Raw genomic sequence first — 13,794 nt, 5'->3', positions numbered from 1 at the left:
ACCAAGCAACTGAGAATGACAAGAGAATGTTGAGGAGGCTGGCCAGTGGTTACGTCTTAGATGGGAAATCCTGTACAAAAGAGGAAAAGATCAGGTGCTGTTAAGATGTGTAGACGCTGTGGAGGCCAAGCAGATCTTGGAAGAAGTCCATGATGGTATTTGTGGAACACACGCTAACGGTTTCACAATGGCCAGACAGATCATGAGATTTGGATATTATTGGTCTACCATGGAAGGAGACTGCATCAAGTATGCTAAGAAGTGCCATAAATGCCAGATTTACGGAGACAAAATTCATGTGCCTCCATCACCTCTTCACGTCATGACTTCCCCATGGCCTTTCTCCATGTGGGGCATGGACGTCATTGGGCCGATATCGCCAAAGGCTTCAAACGGACATCGTTTCATTTTTGTAGTGATTGACTACTTTACTAAGTGGGTAGAGGCTACTTCTTACGCCAACGTCACAAAGACAGCTGTCAGCAAGTTTTTAAAGAAGGAATCATATGTCGGTATGGAATGCCTAAAAGGATCATATCAGACAACGCATTAAATTTGAATAATAGCACGATAGCAGAGGTTTGTAATCAATTCAAGATCAAGCACCACAACTCATCGCCATATCGTCCGAAGATGAATGGTGCGGTGGAGGCAGCCAATAAAAACATCAAAAAGATTGTAGGGAAAATGACTGAGACCTATAGAGATTGGCACGAGAAGTTGCCATTCGCCCTCTATGCTTATCGAACATCCGTCAGGACTTCTACCGGGCAACACCATTCTCTTTGGTTTATGGAATGGAGGCAGTGCTACCAATTGAGGTTGAAATTCCCTCTCTCCGAGTTTTTTCAGAACTAAAGTTAGACGAAGCAGAATGGGTCCAAGCCCGATATGATCAGCTGAACTTGATTGAAGAAAGGAGGTTAAGAGCTATCCGTCATGGTCAAATGTACCAGAAACGAATGATGCGAGCTTACAATAAGAAAGTTCGTCCTAGAAACTTCCATGAAGGGGACTTGGTACTGAAGAAGATCCTTCCATACAAAAGGACTTCAGAGGAAAGTGGATGCCAAACTGGGAGGACCTTATGTAGTAAAAAAGGCCTTTCAGGAGGGCATTAATTTTAACTGGGATGGATGGCAAAAGCTTGCCCAATCCTGTGAATTCGGATTCAGTGAAGAGGTACTTTGCCTAAAAAAAAAAAAAAAAAAGGGGAGAGGCCAAGGCGAAAACCCGCAAAGGGCACCTTGAGACCAAAGGGGCTTGAATTGAAAACCCAGGAATGGGCAATTCGAATTTTCGATCAAAGTTGAGGCATAGAGTAGTTTTGTCTTCTCCGAATTAACAAGAAGGAGAGATGCTACATCTTGGGGCATCAACAAAGTCTTTTAGGATTTCTAAACACAGAGTTTGTACGGAGAAGCTCACGCTGCGATATCTGGGGCACCTGTTTTTTTATCTTATTTACATCTTAGCAAAATTTGCTATTTGTTCATTTAGAGCTCTGCTCTCAATAAATTCCATCTTATTCATTGTGATAATCTTTTTCATCATATCTCAGCAAAGTTTGCTATCTTGATTGATTTATTCATTTCGAGCTTTACTCTCAGCAAATTTTTTTTGTCCATTTTGATAATCTTTCAAGCATTTTTCCTTGAAATAACGATTAATGGATTGACAATACACATGCAGAAGGAGTTCTGCATATTACTCTGAAAGTTTCTAAATAACACGAGGACCTGAAAAAGGACTGTTGTTTAGAGCTGACCAAACTTAAGGGTTAGAAGCATTGGAAGAAGAATAGTCCAAATTGCATCTATTTCTTTAGGTTTTCTGTCAAAGGTACTGGCTGAACAAGAAGACATCAGTGATAGAACCTTGATGAACAATGAGGAATGATAACCTGAGCATTAAAAATGGACCATTCTCATGACATTCTACAAATATAATACATACACATCTAGTTAGGAGCATTTGATTCATTCTGATCATGTCATCCTAAACACTAGGCATAAATAGGTCCATGAAATGGATTTTGCAGGTCATGTTCCCCCAGAGAACAGATCAAAGAGACAAATCCTATACCCCTGAAGTTACAGTGGGATAGATTGAAGTCATTAAAGTAGATCTTGTCTTCATGTATTGGCGTGAAGTAGATCGAAGATATCAGATCCTATCTTCCTATATTAGTAGGAAGTGGATCAAAGATGCAGATCTTGTCTTCCCATATTGGTGGCGAAGTAGATCGAAGAAAGCAGATCTTGTCTTCATGTATTGGCGTGAAGTAGATCGAAGATATCAGATCCTATCTTCCTATATTGGTAGGAAGTGGATCGAAGATGCAGATCTTGTCTTCCCATATTGGTGGCGAAGTAGATCGAAGAAAGCAGATCTTGTCTTCATGTTTTGGCGTGAAGTAGATCGAAGATATCAGATCCTATCTTCCTATATTGGTAGGAAGTGGATCGAAGATGCAGATCTTGTCTTCCCATATTGGTGGCGAAGTAGATCGAAGAAAGCAGATCTTATCTTCATGTATTGGCGTGAAGTAGATCGAAGATATCAGATCCTATCTTCCTATATTGGTAGGAAGTGGATCGAAGATGCAGATCTTGTCTTCCCATATTGGTGGCGAAGTAGATCGAAGAAAGCAGATCTTGTCTTCATGTATTGGCGTGAAGTAGATCGAAGATATCAGATCCTATCTTCCTATATTGGTAGGAAGTGGATCGAAGATGCAGATCTTGTCTCCCATATTGGTGGCGAAGTAGATCGAAGAAAGCAGATCTTGTCTTCATGTATTGGCGTGAAGTAGATCGAAGATATCAGATCCTATCTTCCTATATTGGTAGGAAGTGGATCGAAGATGCAGATCTTGTCTTCCCATATTGGTGGCGAAGTAGATCGAAGAAAGCAGATCTTGTCTTCATGTATTGGCGTGAAGTAGATCGAAGATATCAGATCCTATCTTCCTATATTGGTAGGAAGTGGATCGAAGATGCAGATCTTGTCTTCCCATATTGGTGGCAAAGTAGATCGCAGAAAGCAGATCTTATCTTCATGTATTGGCGTGAAGTAGATCGAAGATAGCAGGTCCTGTCTTCCTATATTGGTAGAAAGTGGATCGACGATGCAGATCTTGTCTTCCCATACTGGTGGTGAAGTAGATCGAAGAAAGCCGATCGACGATGGCAGATTTTACCTCCCTGACTACAGTAGAGTACATTGAAGCCAATAACTCTATCTCCCTACATTCAACAGTGGAATAGAGTGAAGAGCACAAATCTTGTCTCCCTAAGCAGTAATTGAGCGGACGAAGAAAAACACAAATCTCATCCCCATGGAATTGTAGCAGAGTAGATTGAAGCTACAAGGCGTATCTAAAGTTGCAGTAGAGCAGATCGAAGAATCATAAGACGCAGTGGACTAGAATGAGGTTACTTGAAGAAAGGAAGCACCAAAAGAAGTCAAAACTCGACGAGCCCGGGCAAAATTGGCCTTTCTTAGTCTTTGCTCTGTTCTCGTTACACGATAACAAGCAAAGAGGGGCAGCTGTAAGGCCCAATTTTATGCCCAGGCCCGAATATTAAAACAATAAACAATAGTCCAATTACAAAATAACAAACCAACCCACTACCTAGCCCAACAGCAGAAACCCTAGCCCAAATAAAAAAAACAAATGTTTGCAGCAGAAAACCCTAGGCGCAGCATGCCTAGGGCGCGCCGCTCAGCCTCGTCTGTCCCCCTCACGCTCGCACGCCTCAGCCTTGGCCACCACGACGCCCACGCGTCTGACACTCCCACCTGCTCCACCGTGCCCACCACCTGCAACAAGAACAGACACCACAGCAAGGAAAGCATGCAAATGATGGGGAAAACAATAAACAAAGGAACAAAACAAATATATGGGCTTTAAAAGCCGAAATCGGTCATGGGAACGGGGGATTTTTCCTTTCATTTTTCAGTTGTAATACTACTTAGAATACAAAAAAAAGCAGATTGAAGCAAGAAAAAGACCCGAAACAGAAAAGGCAGAGATCTAAGGTTTCTTTTATTTTTATTCGAAAACTCATCTATTATATATCTATACATAGCATAAATTTATAAAAAAGAATAACAAAAAAAATAAAAATTTTTACCTTTCGCGGTGGCCGGCGCCGGCGCCGGCGAGCCTCCGGTGGCCGTCCGGTGGCCCCCCCTTTGCCGGAAATCGCTCCGAGCTCCCCTCTCCTCTCTCCCTTTTCTTTTTTTTTTCTCCCTCAGCTTTACAAATGATTTTTTTTGAAATTTTTTGACTTTTATAGGGGGTCAAAACGCACCGTTTTGGACCCCCAGTTTAAACAAATAAAACGACGTCGTTTTGAACGCGGGTCGGGTCGACCCGACCCGCACCAGGGAGGATCCGCGTGTTTTTCTTTGGAAGGGCTAATTGCACTTTTAGCCCTTCCGCTTTTTCGGGAGTTTACAATCAAGCTTTTTTTATTTTTAATCTGGCTCCATGGTTTCGCCCGAATTCATTCTGGTCCCCCATGCTGCGCAGCGTTTTAATACTTGGGTTTATTGCACTTTTGACCCTCCAAGTTGCACGCGCGTTACAATCAAGTCCCTTTCCTTTGTTTTCATTGTAAATTGGCCCTACAACTTTGTTTTTAATTCGATTTTAATCCTTTTTTCGTTTATTTTTGTATCTTTATCAAATATCCTTGTTATTTTTATATTATTAGTATTATTAGTATTACTATTATTATAACTATGTACTAGTGTATATTTTTATTACGTATATGTATACACATATATTTTTGTATTTAACATTTTTCATTTCACTTTATTTTAATATTTTATTAATTTTATGTACGTTTCTTTTATATTCCAATGTTATTATTATTATTATTATTATTATTATTAGTTTATGCTTTGTTATATATCTATATATTTATAATATGTATATATACGTACTTATACATACTTAAATATATTTTTTCACATTTCATAATTCTTATATACTTACATATATTTATGCATATTTTACATCATATACATACTTATATATTTTATACTCTTAAAAATGCTTTTCGTATATTTCACATATTTTATAATTCACATACATATATTTTATATAATCACGATTTGTAAATATAAATACACATTTACATTTTTTATAATATTTACCGATTTTACATATATGTACATACTTATCTATGTTTTCATATTCTGTAATTTATATATTTCTTATTTTATGGCTTTAAATTATACATGCATATATATATATATATTTTTACATAATTGTATTTATTGTCATCATTGTTACTTGGTGTATGTTTATTTATCCATGTACACTAGTGCTTTTTCTAAAATGTTAGTTCTATTTATTTAGTTGTATGCTTTGTTTATGTAATCTCCTCGTCATTTCATTTTGCCTATTGCATTGTTGTTACTCATTTTACTTTGCTCACCTTGTCGTATTCGTTATTGTTTTGTCAAGCATCGACACTAAACACCAAAAGGAAAATTTTTCTAAATAAGGCAATATTTCACGTTTGGAAACTCGAGAAAACGTGCCCTAACGTGCTGGGTTTCGATTTCTCGTTTGACTAAATAGCCAAATATCCTCTTAAAGCTTCAAAGTATGGTTTCATTAAACTATAAGGTGATCTTGGTTTCGATGGTTAGAGTATCGTGTCCTAACGTGCTGGATGTGATATTCCTTCGGAACAAGAGAATATTATGTTTCAATTCACGATATCAGATTTTCTTTTAAGGATCGCATTTTTAAAAACTCTTCAAATTTTCAATTTTCGACACTAAGACACTAATTAATCAACTAGGTACCAATTTTGGGCGTATCGAGGGTGCTAATCCTTCCTCGTGCGTAACCGGCTCCCGAACTCATTTTTCTGAATTTCGTAGACCAAAATCGTTGTTTTAATAAAATTAAATCATTTATTAAAAACAACCACTTTTTGAGGTGACCCGATCACACCTCGTCAAAAAAGGATTGGTGGCGACTCCCGTTTTCATTCTTTTTTAAATCCAAGTCGACCCCGTTTTCATTCAAAAAAATGGTGTCAACACTCGTTATGTCCTTTTCTTTATATTACTTAAAAAATAAATCGTTAAACCGTAATTAAAAACTTTTTACATGTAAAATATATCTAAATATAACATTTAGATTAATTTCGCTATCACCTTTCCTTTTTATTACTTAAAAAAACATTTATACTATTTTTAAAATTTAAGTTTTTTATTTAATTATAATCGTAAATATTTACACAAACTTAGTAAGCAAAAAATGCAAATGTATAATCAAATTTAATTTTAATTTATTTGCTCTTAATGCATGCATTTTATTGTTACCATCTTCTTCTTCTTTTGAAGTTTTATCAAAAAGGGATATGACAACATGACTTTTTAAATACATAAAACAACTTAAAAAGATGTGGTGACTTTTCAAATGGTACGCCTCAACAGGAGCATCAGATGTTTCATTAAGAGGTTGGTTTGAGTTTAAAAAGCATTTAGCAACAAATTCAACAGAAGGATGACCAAACAAATAAGGTTTACTAGTCGGTGAGAAAATAATAAAAAGAATCTCACCAGCACATAAAGTAGTGAGCTCAGAGATTTTCTTATAAATTCTTGTACGTCGTTTTGAAAATAAGATGCGCCTATCGTCCTCATTTTCAATGATCTTAATCTCAATTTTTTGTTTTCCCTTAATTTTCTTACTTGAGCTTGCCATTGCAGAAAAAATCAAAAGAAAAAAGAAACAAGCAAAAAAATTGAAAAGGCATGCTTTGCTAGCCTTTTAAATGGTTTGAAATGAAGTTCTTATTGGATGAAATTTATATATATAGGCAAAAAAAAAGCCCCTAGACATTAAATGCTGAAACTAATTAAATTAGGTGATCAAATTTGACGTTCAACAATTGATTATCGTGTTAGTAAATGAATCTAGTCTTGAATTAGGTAGGTAAATATATTTCTTGATGCAATATAAATCTTGTGTTTTTGATCGTATATATATTATATCAAATATGTCATAAAATGAAAAAAGATTTCATGATATTATGGTACATTTTAAGTCAATTATATGTTGAAAATCGATACTGTTATTTGGTAAAATTAGAAGGTCACATTGGAATAACTGATAAAATGTTCAAAAAAGGAAATAATTCAAAATAAATCAAGAAAAAAAATGCTCCAAAAGCATATAAGGAAATAACGGATATCAAATTTATTGCTTTGCAAATTTTGGTAAATTCTAGAATAGGTTAGGTTGTACTACCATTGAAAGTATGGTGATGTTTGTTATTCTAAGGTGAGCTTCTAATTTTACCGAATAACGATATCGATTTTCGATACTTTTAAACTTATAATTGACTTAAAATGCACCAAAATATCATGATTTTTTTTCATTTTATGGCATATTTGATATAATATATACACAATCAATAGCATAATATTTATACTGCATTCAAGAAATATATTTACCTATCTAATTCAAGACTAGATTCATTTACTAACCCGATAATCAATTATTGAACGTCAAATTTGATCACCTAATTTAATTAGTTTCAGCATTTAATTTCTAGAGTTTTTTTTTTGCCTATATATATAAATTCCATCCAAGAAGAACTTCATTCCAAACCATCTAAAAGGCTAGTAAAACATTCATTTTTAACTTTTTTGTTTGTTTCTTTTATCTTTTGATCTTTTTTGCAATGGCAAGCTTGGGCAAGAAACTAGGGGAAAACAAAAAATTGAGATTAAAATCATTAAAAATGAGGATGATAGGCTCATCTCATTTTCAAAACGACGTACAGGAATTTATAAGAAAATCTCTAAGCTCTCCACTATATGTGGTGGTGAGATTCTTTTTATTATTTTCTTACCAGCTGGTAAACCTTATTCGTTTGGTCATCTGTCTGTTGAATCTGTCGCTAAACGCTTTTTAAACCCAAACCAACCTTTTAATAAAACCACTGATGCTCCTGTTGAGGCTTACTGTAAGGTAAGAATCAACTTGCTTGTCAAAGATTTCTATGAGGTCTATGACCAACTAGATGTATTAAAAGAAAAACAAAAGGCGATTGATTTGGCCCAGAAATCACATGGAACATAAACTTATCATTGGTGGAAAAAAGGAATGCTTTACTAGCCTTTTAAATGGTTTAGAATGAAGTTCTTTTTGGATAGAATTCATATATATAGGCAAAAAAAAACCCTAGACATTAAATGCTAAAACTAATTAAATTAGGTGATCAAATTTGACGTTCAACAATTGATTATCGTGATAGTAAATGAATCTTGAATTAGGTAGGTAAATATGTTTCTTGAATGCAGTATAAGTCTTGCGTTATTGATCATATATATATTATATCAAATATGCCATAAAATGAAAAAAATTCATGATTTATGGTGCATTTTAAGTCAATTATATGTTGAAAAGTACCAAAAATCGATATCGTTATTTGATAAAATTACAACCTCACCTTGGAACATCTGATAGAATGTTTAAAAAAGGAAAGACTTCTAAATAAATCAAGAATAAAAACGCTTCAAAAACCTATAAAGAAATAATGGATATCAAATTTATTGCATTGTAATTTATGGTAAATTTTAAAACATGTTAGGCTGTAGTAGACCTGTCCATGGGCAAGGTTATCCGGCCCGGCCCGAAGGCCCGCTCAAAAAGTAGGAGGGTTTGGGCAAAAATATAATCTCGAAAAATGGGCTTGAGCAAATAAATGTCCGTTTAGCCTCAAGTAAGGTTCTTTTGGCTTAGGCCTAACCTGAATTTGTACAAAAAAAAACTATTGTTTTGCTGTTTTTTTCACTATTTTGTTGTCATTTTACTATTATATTACTACTATTTTGCTGTTATTGTTTGGATATTGTAGAACTTTTGTTTTATTGTTAATTTTACTACTATTTTAAAGTCATTTGCTTGTTAAGTTGCACTTGTCTTAGTGTTATTTAAGTATAACTATATTTTTAATTTATTTTCAATTTGTTTGTTGAGAAACATTTATTTTAATGTTTTTAGTATTTTTGATTTATTATATTTTTAATTGTTTATATAAAAATAAAATAAAATAATTTTAATATGAGTTGGGCTCAGGTTTGTTATCTATAATATGGGTTGAGCTTGAGCAATAATTTAGGCCCGTTTTTTCAAGTCGGGTCGAGCCCGGGCCTATCAAACGGACCTATAATTTTGTTAGGGCCCGGCCCATGGATAGGTCTAGGTTGTAGTACCAATGAAAGTATGTGATGTTGTCAATAGCATTTGAAATGACTTGGGTTTTGCTTCTCTACTGGTTTTATTTTATGATACATGAAATACCGCAATGCCTTTATCAAAGTTATATAGAGAAGAAAATCAAATTGTTCTAAATTTTAAGAGTTCAACTCTTAGTGTTATGTATTGTGAATTGCAATAATAACAAGTTGTTAAATGTAAGTTGAGCATCTAAAATTAAACAATTTCATACTTAATAGGGTTATTTAGTTCGGGATTTTCCATGTGATGAAGAAAGATAAAAATATCATAATCAATTTATTACCTGTTTTTCATTGGTTGTAAGTATAAGAATGATGCTGATTGATTATGCTTAATGTCGTTGTTGTTGATGGCATAGTACAATGTTTACGTGCAGGAGCTATTTCGTTTTCATGTTTATCGTATAAATAGCAATACAATTGAATTTGACAGACTCGGCGTACAGCAAAGAAACCATAGAACTTGTCGCAGGATTGCAAGCCAAAGTCTGGAATTCTCCAAATAATATGCCATTTCTCTCTTTAAAAAATTAACCTTAATCCCATAACATGCAGTTATCGAATTAAATGAAAAATATTTTGATTTATAATTAATTGGAATTAAAAATAATATTATTTTATGACAAAGAAAAGATAAAGTAAATCCTACTGGTCTCCTTTGGCGGCCGCTACGAAATTAAAAGCATTGGGTCCAACTTCATATTAATTTTCAGGAGAATAATCCCCCCAATTAATTTTCTTTTCAACTTGCTTTGTGAATCATTGACCAAAATATAAAATCACAGGAACAAGGCGTCAAAACAGTCAAATCAACTCTACTCATAGTCAAATGGAAATTACATTCTAGAACCTCAATTTTCTAAGTGGGTAAATTAGTTAAAATCTCAATATTTATCATTTTTAAAAAGAAAAAATTAAATAATATAAAATTATTTAGTAATTTCTTTGATTCGAGTGATACTCACACATTTAAATAATAGTTTAAATATTAAATTAAATAAAAAATTATATATTCATATTATATTTATATTTTCGTATTATATATTGGTAAATAAATTTTAAAATATTAATAATTCATGCTTATATATTTTATATCGTATTAACTACTTAATGTTTTATTGAAGTCGCTTCTGTTGTATATAATCAGTATTTTCATGTTGGATTAGTCCAAATTCTAACACTAAGTTCACCTAATAGTAAAAAGCTTGACGCAAATAATTGCATGACACCATTGAAAAGTCCACACCAATCAGGCATAATATATGCGTGTGTGTATTACCATCACCATATTGTGCTGGATAATCATCCTTTGCAAGAAATGGCAGAAACTCGGCATTTTCAACTACCCATCGTAGGTAAGTCTTCACCTTACTTTTCTGCAATTTTTTTTCCTTCCCAAAGTTATGTTCATATGATATTTTAGTTGCAGAAGTTGATTTTCTTATTAATTAAAAAAAACTTTTTACCACTACACTATGTGTTTCATCTGTGACTATGGCTTTATTTAGTTACCGGGAATATATTTATATATATAATTTACCTTTAGAGGTGATTATGCATACATATAATTATTACAGCAATATATTATATATACCAGGTTTCAAACTAAGCATGTTGATAGTTGAAGACTAGAAATTGGGTTGATTTATATGATTAAGAGTTCTCACTTGCACCCTATTTTGTACTGATCAATGTATAGTAAGTTAAATTTAGACCAAACTTGGAAGATGGAAAATGCTTCTCCTCCAAAAGAACTCAAAACAGTTTGATTTTATCTATGGATTTTAGTATAAAATCAATCTTCCAGTCTGACTGAAATAAGAACAATCTTGATATCAAATTGTCTACACTCTTTAAGCTTAAACTTGGGGATTGAACTAGCCTGATATTAGAATCACCAACTTACATTAAAGAAAAAGAATATTTCAAATTTCATTCAATACTGAGACTCAAGTACATCATGTTTGATATTTGGCAGCTCAAGAAGCTAAGGAAGAAAATGGAAATGCCACCAACCAAGTAATAACAGAGTTGGGAACTGTGAAATACAAGCGCTGGATTTGCATATTGCTCTGTATAATCTTTCTCCTCTGCGGCCAATCAGTAGCCGCATTGCTGGGAAGACTTTACTTTGACAAAGGTGGAAAAAGCAAATGGCTATCAACACTAATTCAATTTGCAGGTTTCCCTATTCTAGTCCCTTTCTATTGCATTTCTCGGCCCAAAATGCTCACTGCCAATCATTGTAGCATTGGAAGTAATAACCAACCATCAATTATGATGCTGGGTTTGGTCTATGTAACCTTCGGCTTGATGTCAGCTGGAATTGGCTTTCTTTATTCAGTTGGCATGCAGTATCTTCCTATATCTACTGTCACCCTCATTGCTGCATCTCAGCTGGCTTTTAATGCATTCTTTTCGTACTTCCTTAATTCCCAAAGGTTCACTCCTTTTATCATCAATTCTCTAGTCCTTCTCACCATTTCCTCAGTGCTCCTTGTATTCAATAATAACTCTTCAAGGCTTGCTGGAGTTTCTCAAGTACATTGTGCCGCTGGATTCATATGCACCATTTTGGGAACAGCAGGGTCTGGACTGTTAGTTGCCTTACAGCAGTTTGCGCTTCGAAAGCTTGTGGTAAGGCAGTCATTTAAGGTTGTCTTGGATTTGGTGATGTGCCAATCACTCGTTGCATCAAGTGCTATACTAGTGGGCTTCTTTGCTAGCGGAGATTGGAAAGGGTTTAGCGGAGAAATGGATGAATATGGACTTGGGAAATTTTCCTATCTCATGGTATTGATTTGGACTGCTATATGTTGGGCTGTTTTCTACATTGGTGCAGTAGGATTAGTGTTGGAGGTGTCTGCCCTCTTCTGCACTGCCATTAGTGCACTTGGTTTGCCTATAGTTCCAATAATTGCAGTCTTTGTCTTCAATGACAAAATGGATGGTATAAAGGTGATATCTATGGTTTTGGCTATTTGGGGCTTCATTTCCTATGTCTATCAGCAATATCTCGATGACTACATGCCGAAGACCGAAAACACCGGTGAAATTTCTGAACTCTTCTAGCATAGGCTTATCCGAACATTCAGCACTGCAGGGTGCAGCTGCCTATCATTGAGTCAAAGCCTGAGACTAGTTTTTACTCAACTTTCTATTATTATGTTCTACCATATGCTTACTGCAATATATATGCTTAATGTTTCTTTATACTACAAAATGATCTTGATCGGGCTTGGAAGTATGACCGGTTCATATTCAGTAAGTACGGTGGTTTTGAATGTATCATCTTCATCTTTGTGGTAGAAAATCCAACAGATAAGTTGAATTTGTGACTCTACCATTACATCTAGTAGTAAATGTATTGAACGTACTTTTGCCTTTGACGTTTGAAGTTTGAGCTAGACAACAGCAAGTGACTCTACCATTAATGAATAGAACAATGTGCCTTCTTTTTGTTGTTGTAAAAAGTTGAACAATACAAATAAATGATGAGGACATGATCAATTGGTCGAGTCATGTTGAAACAAGGTTCCAAGTCTTTTAATATTTGCTTAGGTCCGAAGAAAGCGTGTCACGCAATGTTTTTCTTTAAAATAATTTATAAATATATTATATTATATTTAAAATATATATTAAATGTATATTTAACTTGGGTTCAACTTTGAGGAAAAAAAATCTTATCTAAGACTCAGCTCAAATAAAAGCGAGTCTTAAATTTTGCTCAAGCTTATTTTTTGAGCTTTGCAACACCCCTTACCCGAGACCGTTGCTGGAGTCGAGCACGAGGTATTACCTAACTTAACTTACTAGTTCGGAGCATAAAAATTTTCTTTTAAAATTAATTCACTCACGTTCTTTCAATATGTCCCTAAAAAAGAATCTCGAGACCCTAAATCATGCAATAGAAACAGTTCGGGTCCAAACCGGGAACATTAATAATTTTCCAAATACTAAAACAAATCAAAAAAAATCATTTCACCATTCATAATAAAACTGTCCACCTGCGCAACAGTCACTAATTTAATTATAACTCAAGTTACAAAACTCAAAATTTAGATCCGTAAATTTTCCCTGAAACTAGACTCATATATATTCTTATCATAAAATTTTCAGAATTTTTGGTTTAGTCAATTAGTACAGTTTATTCTTTAAAGTCTCCCCTGTTTCATTGTTCGACAGCTCTGACCCCTCTTCACTAAAAATTAATTATCTCATTGTACAGAATTCGGATAACATTCTCGTTTGTTTCTATTGAAAAAAAACTCACTAAGGAATCTATAAATATAAATTACAACTTCCAATTCTTTCTGTACAATTTTTAATAATTTTCTAAAGTCAGAACATGTGATTTCAAAAACTATTCTGACCCTGTCTCACTAAAATTCAAATATCTAAAAATATACAACTCTTTTGCTTACTCTATTTCTTTCATGTGAAAATAGACTCATTCAGCTTTAATTTCATATCTTACTCATCTTCTAATTCAATTTCCACCATTTTTAGTAA

The 13,794-nt window shown here is 34.1% G+C and overlaps 1 protein-coding gene across 1 annotated transcript; it reads left to right on the top strand.

Moving 5' to 3' along the window:
• The first annotated feature begins 10,484 nt into the window (after window positions 1-10,484).
• On the top strand, window positions 10,485-12,812 carry LOC107905867 (purine permease 21). Its single transcript, XM_016832641.2, has 2 exons — window positions 10,485-10,637; window positions 11,261-12,812. The coding sequence occupies exons 1-2, from the start codon at window positions 10,505-10,507 to the stop codon at window positions 12,352-12,354; spliced, it is 1,227 nt and encodes a 408-aa protein (XP_016688130.1). The 5' UTR covers window positions 10,485-10,504; the 3' UTR covers window positions 12,355-12,812.
• Window positions 12,813-13,794: the final 982 nt, after the last annotated feature.

The sequence above is a fragment of the Gossypium hirsutum genome, chromosome D05 (assembly GCF_007990345.1).
Source record: "Gossypium hirsutum isolate 1008001.06 chromosome D05, Gossypium_hirsutum_v2.1, whole genome shotgun sequence".
NCBI lineage: Eukaryota > Viridiplantae > Streptophyta > Magnoliopsida > Malvales > Malvaceae > Gossypium > Gossypium hirsutum.
Note: the sequence above shows the minus strand (reverse complement) of the source record. Positions and strands in the feature narration are given on the sequence as shown.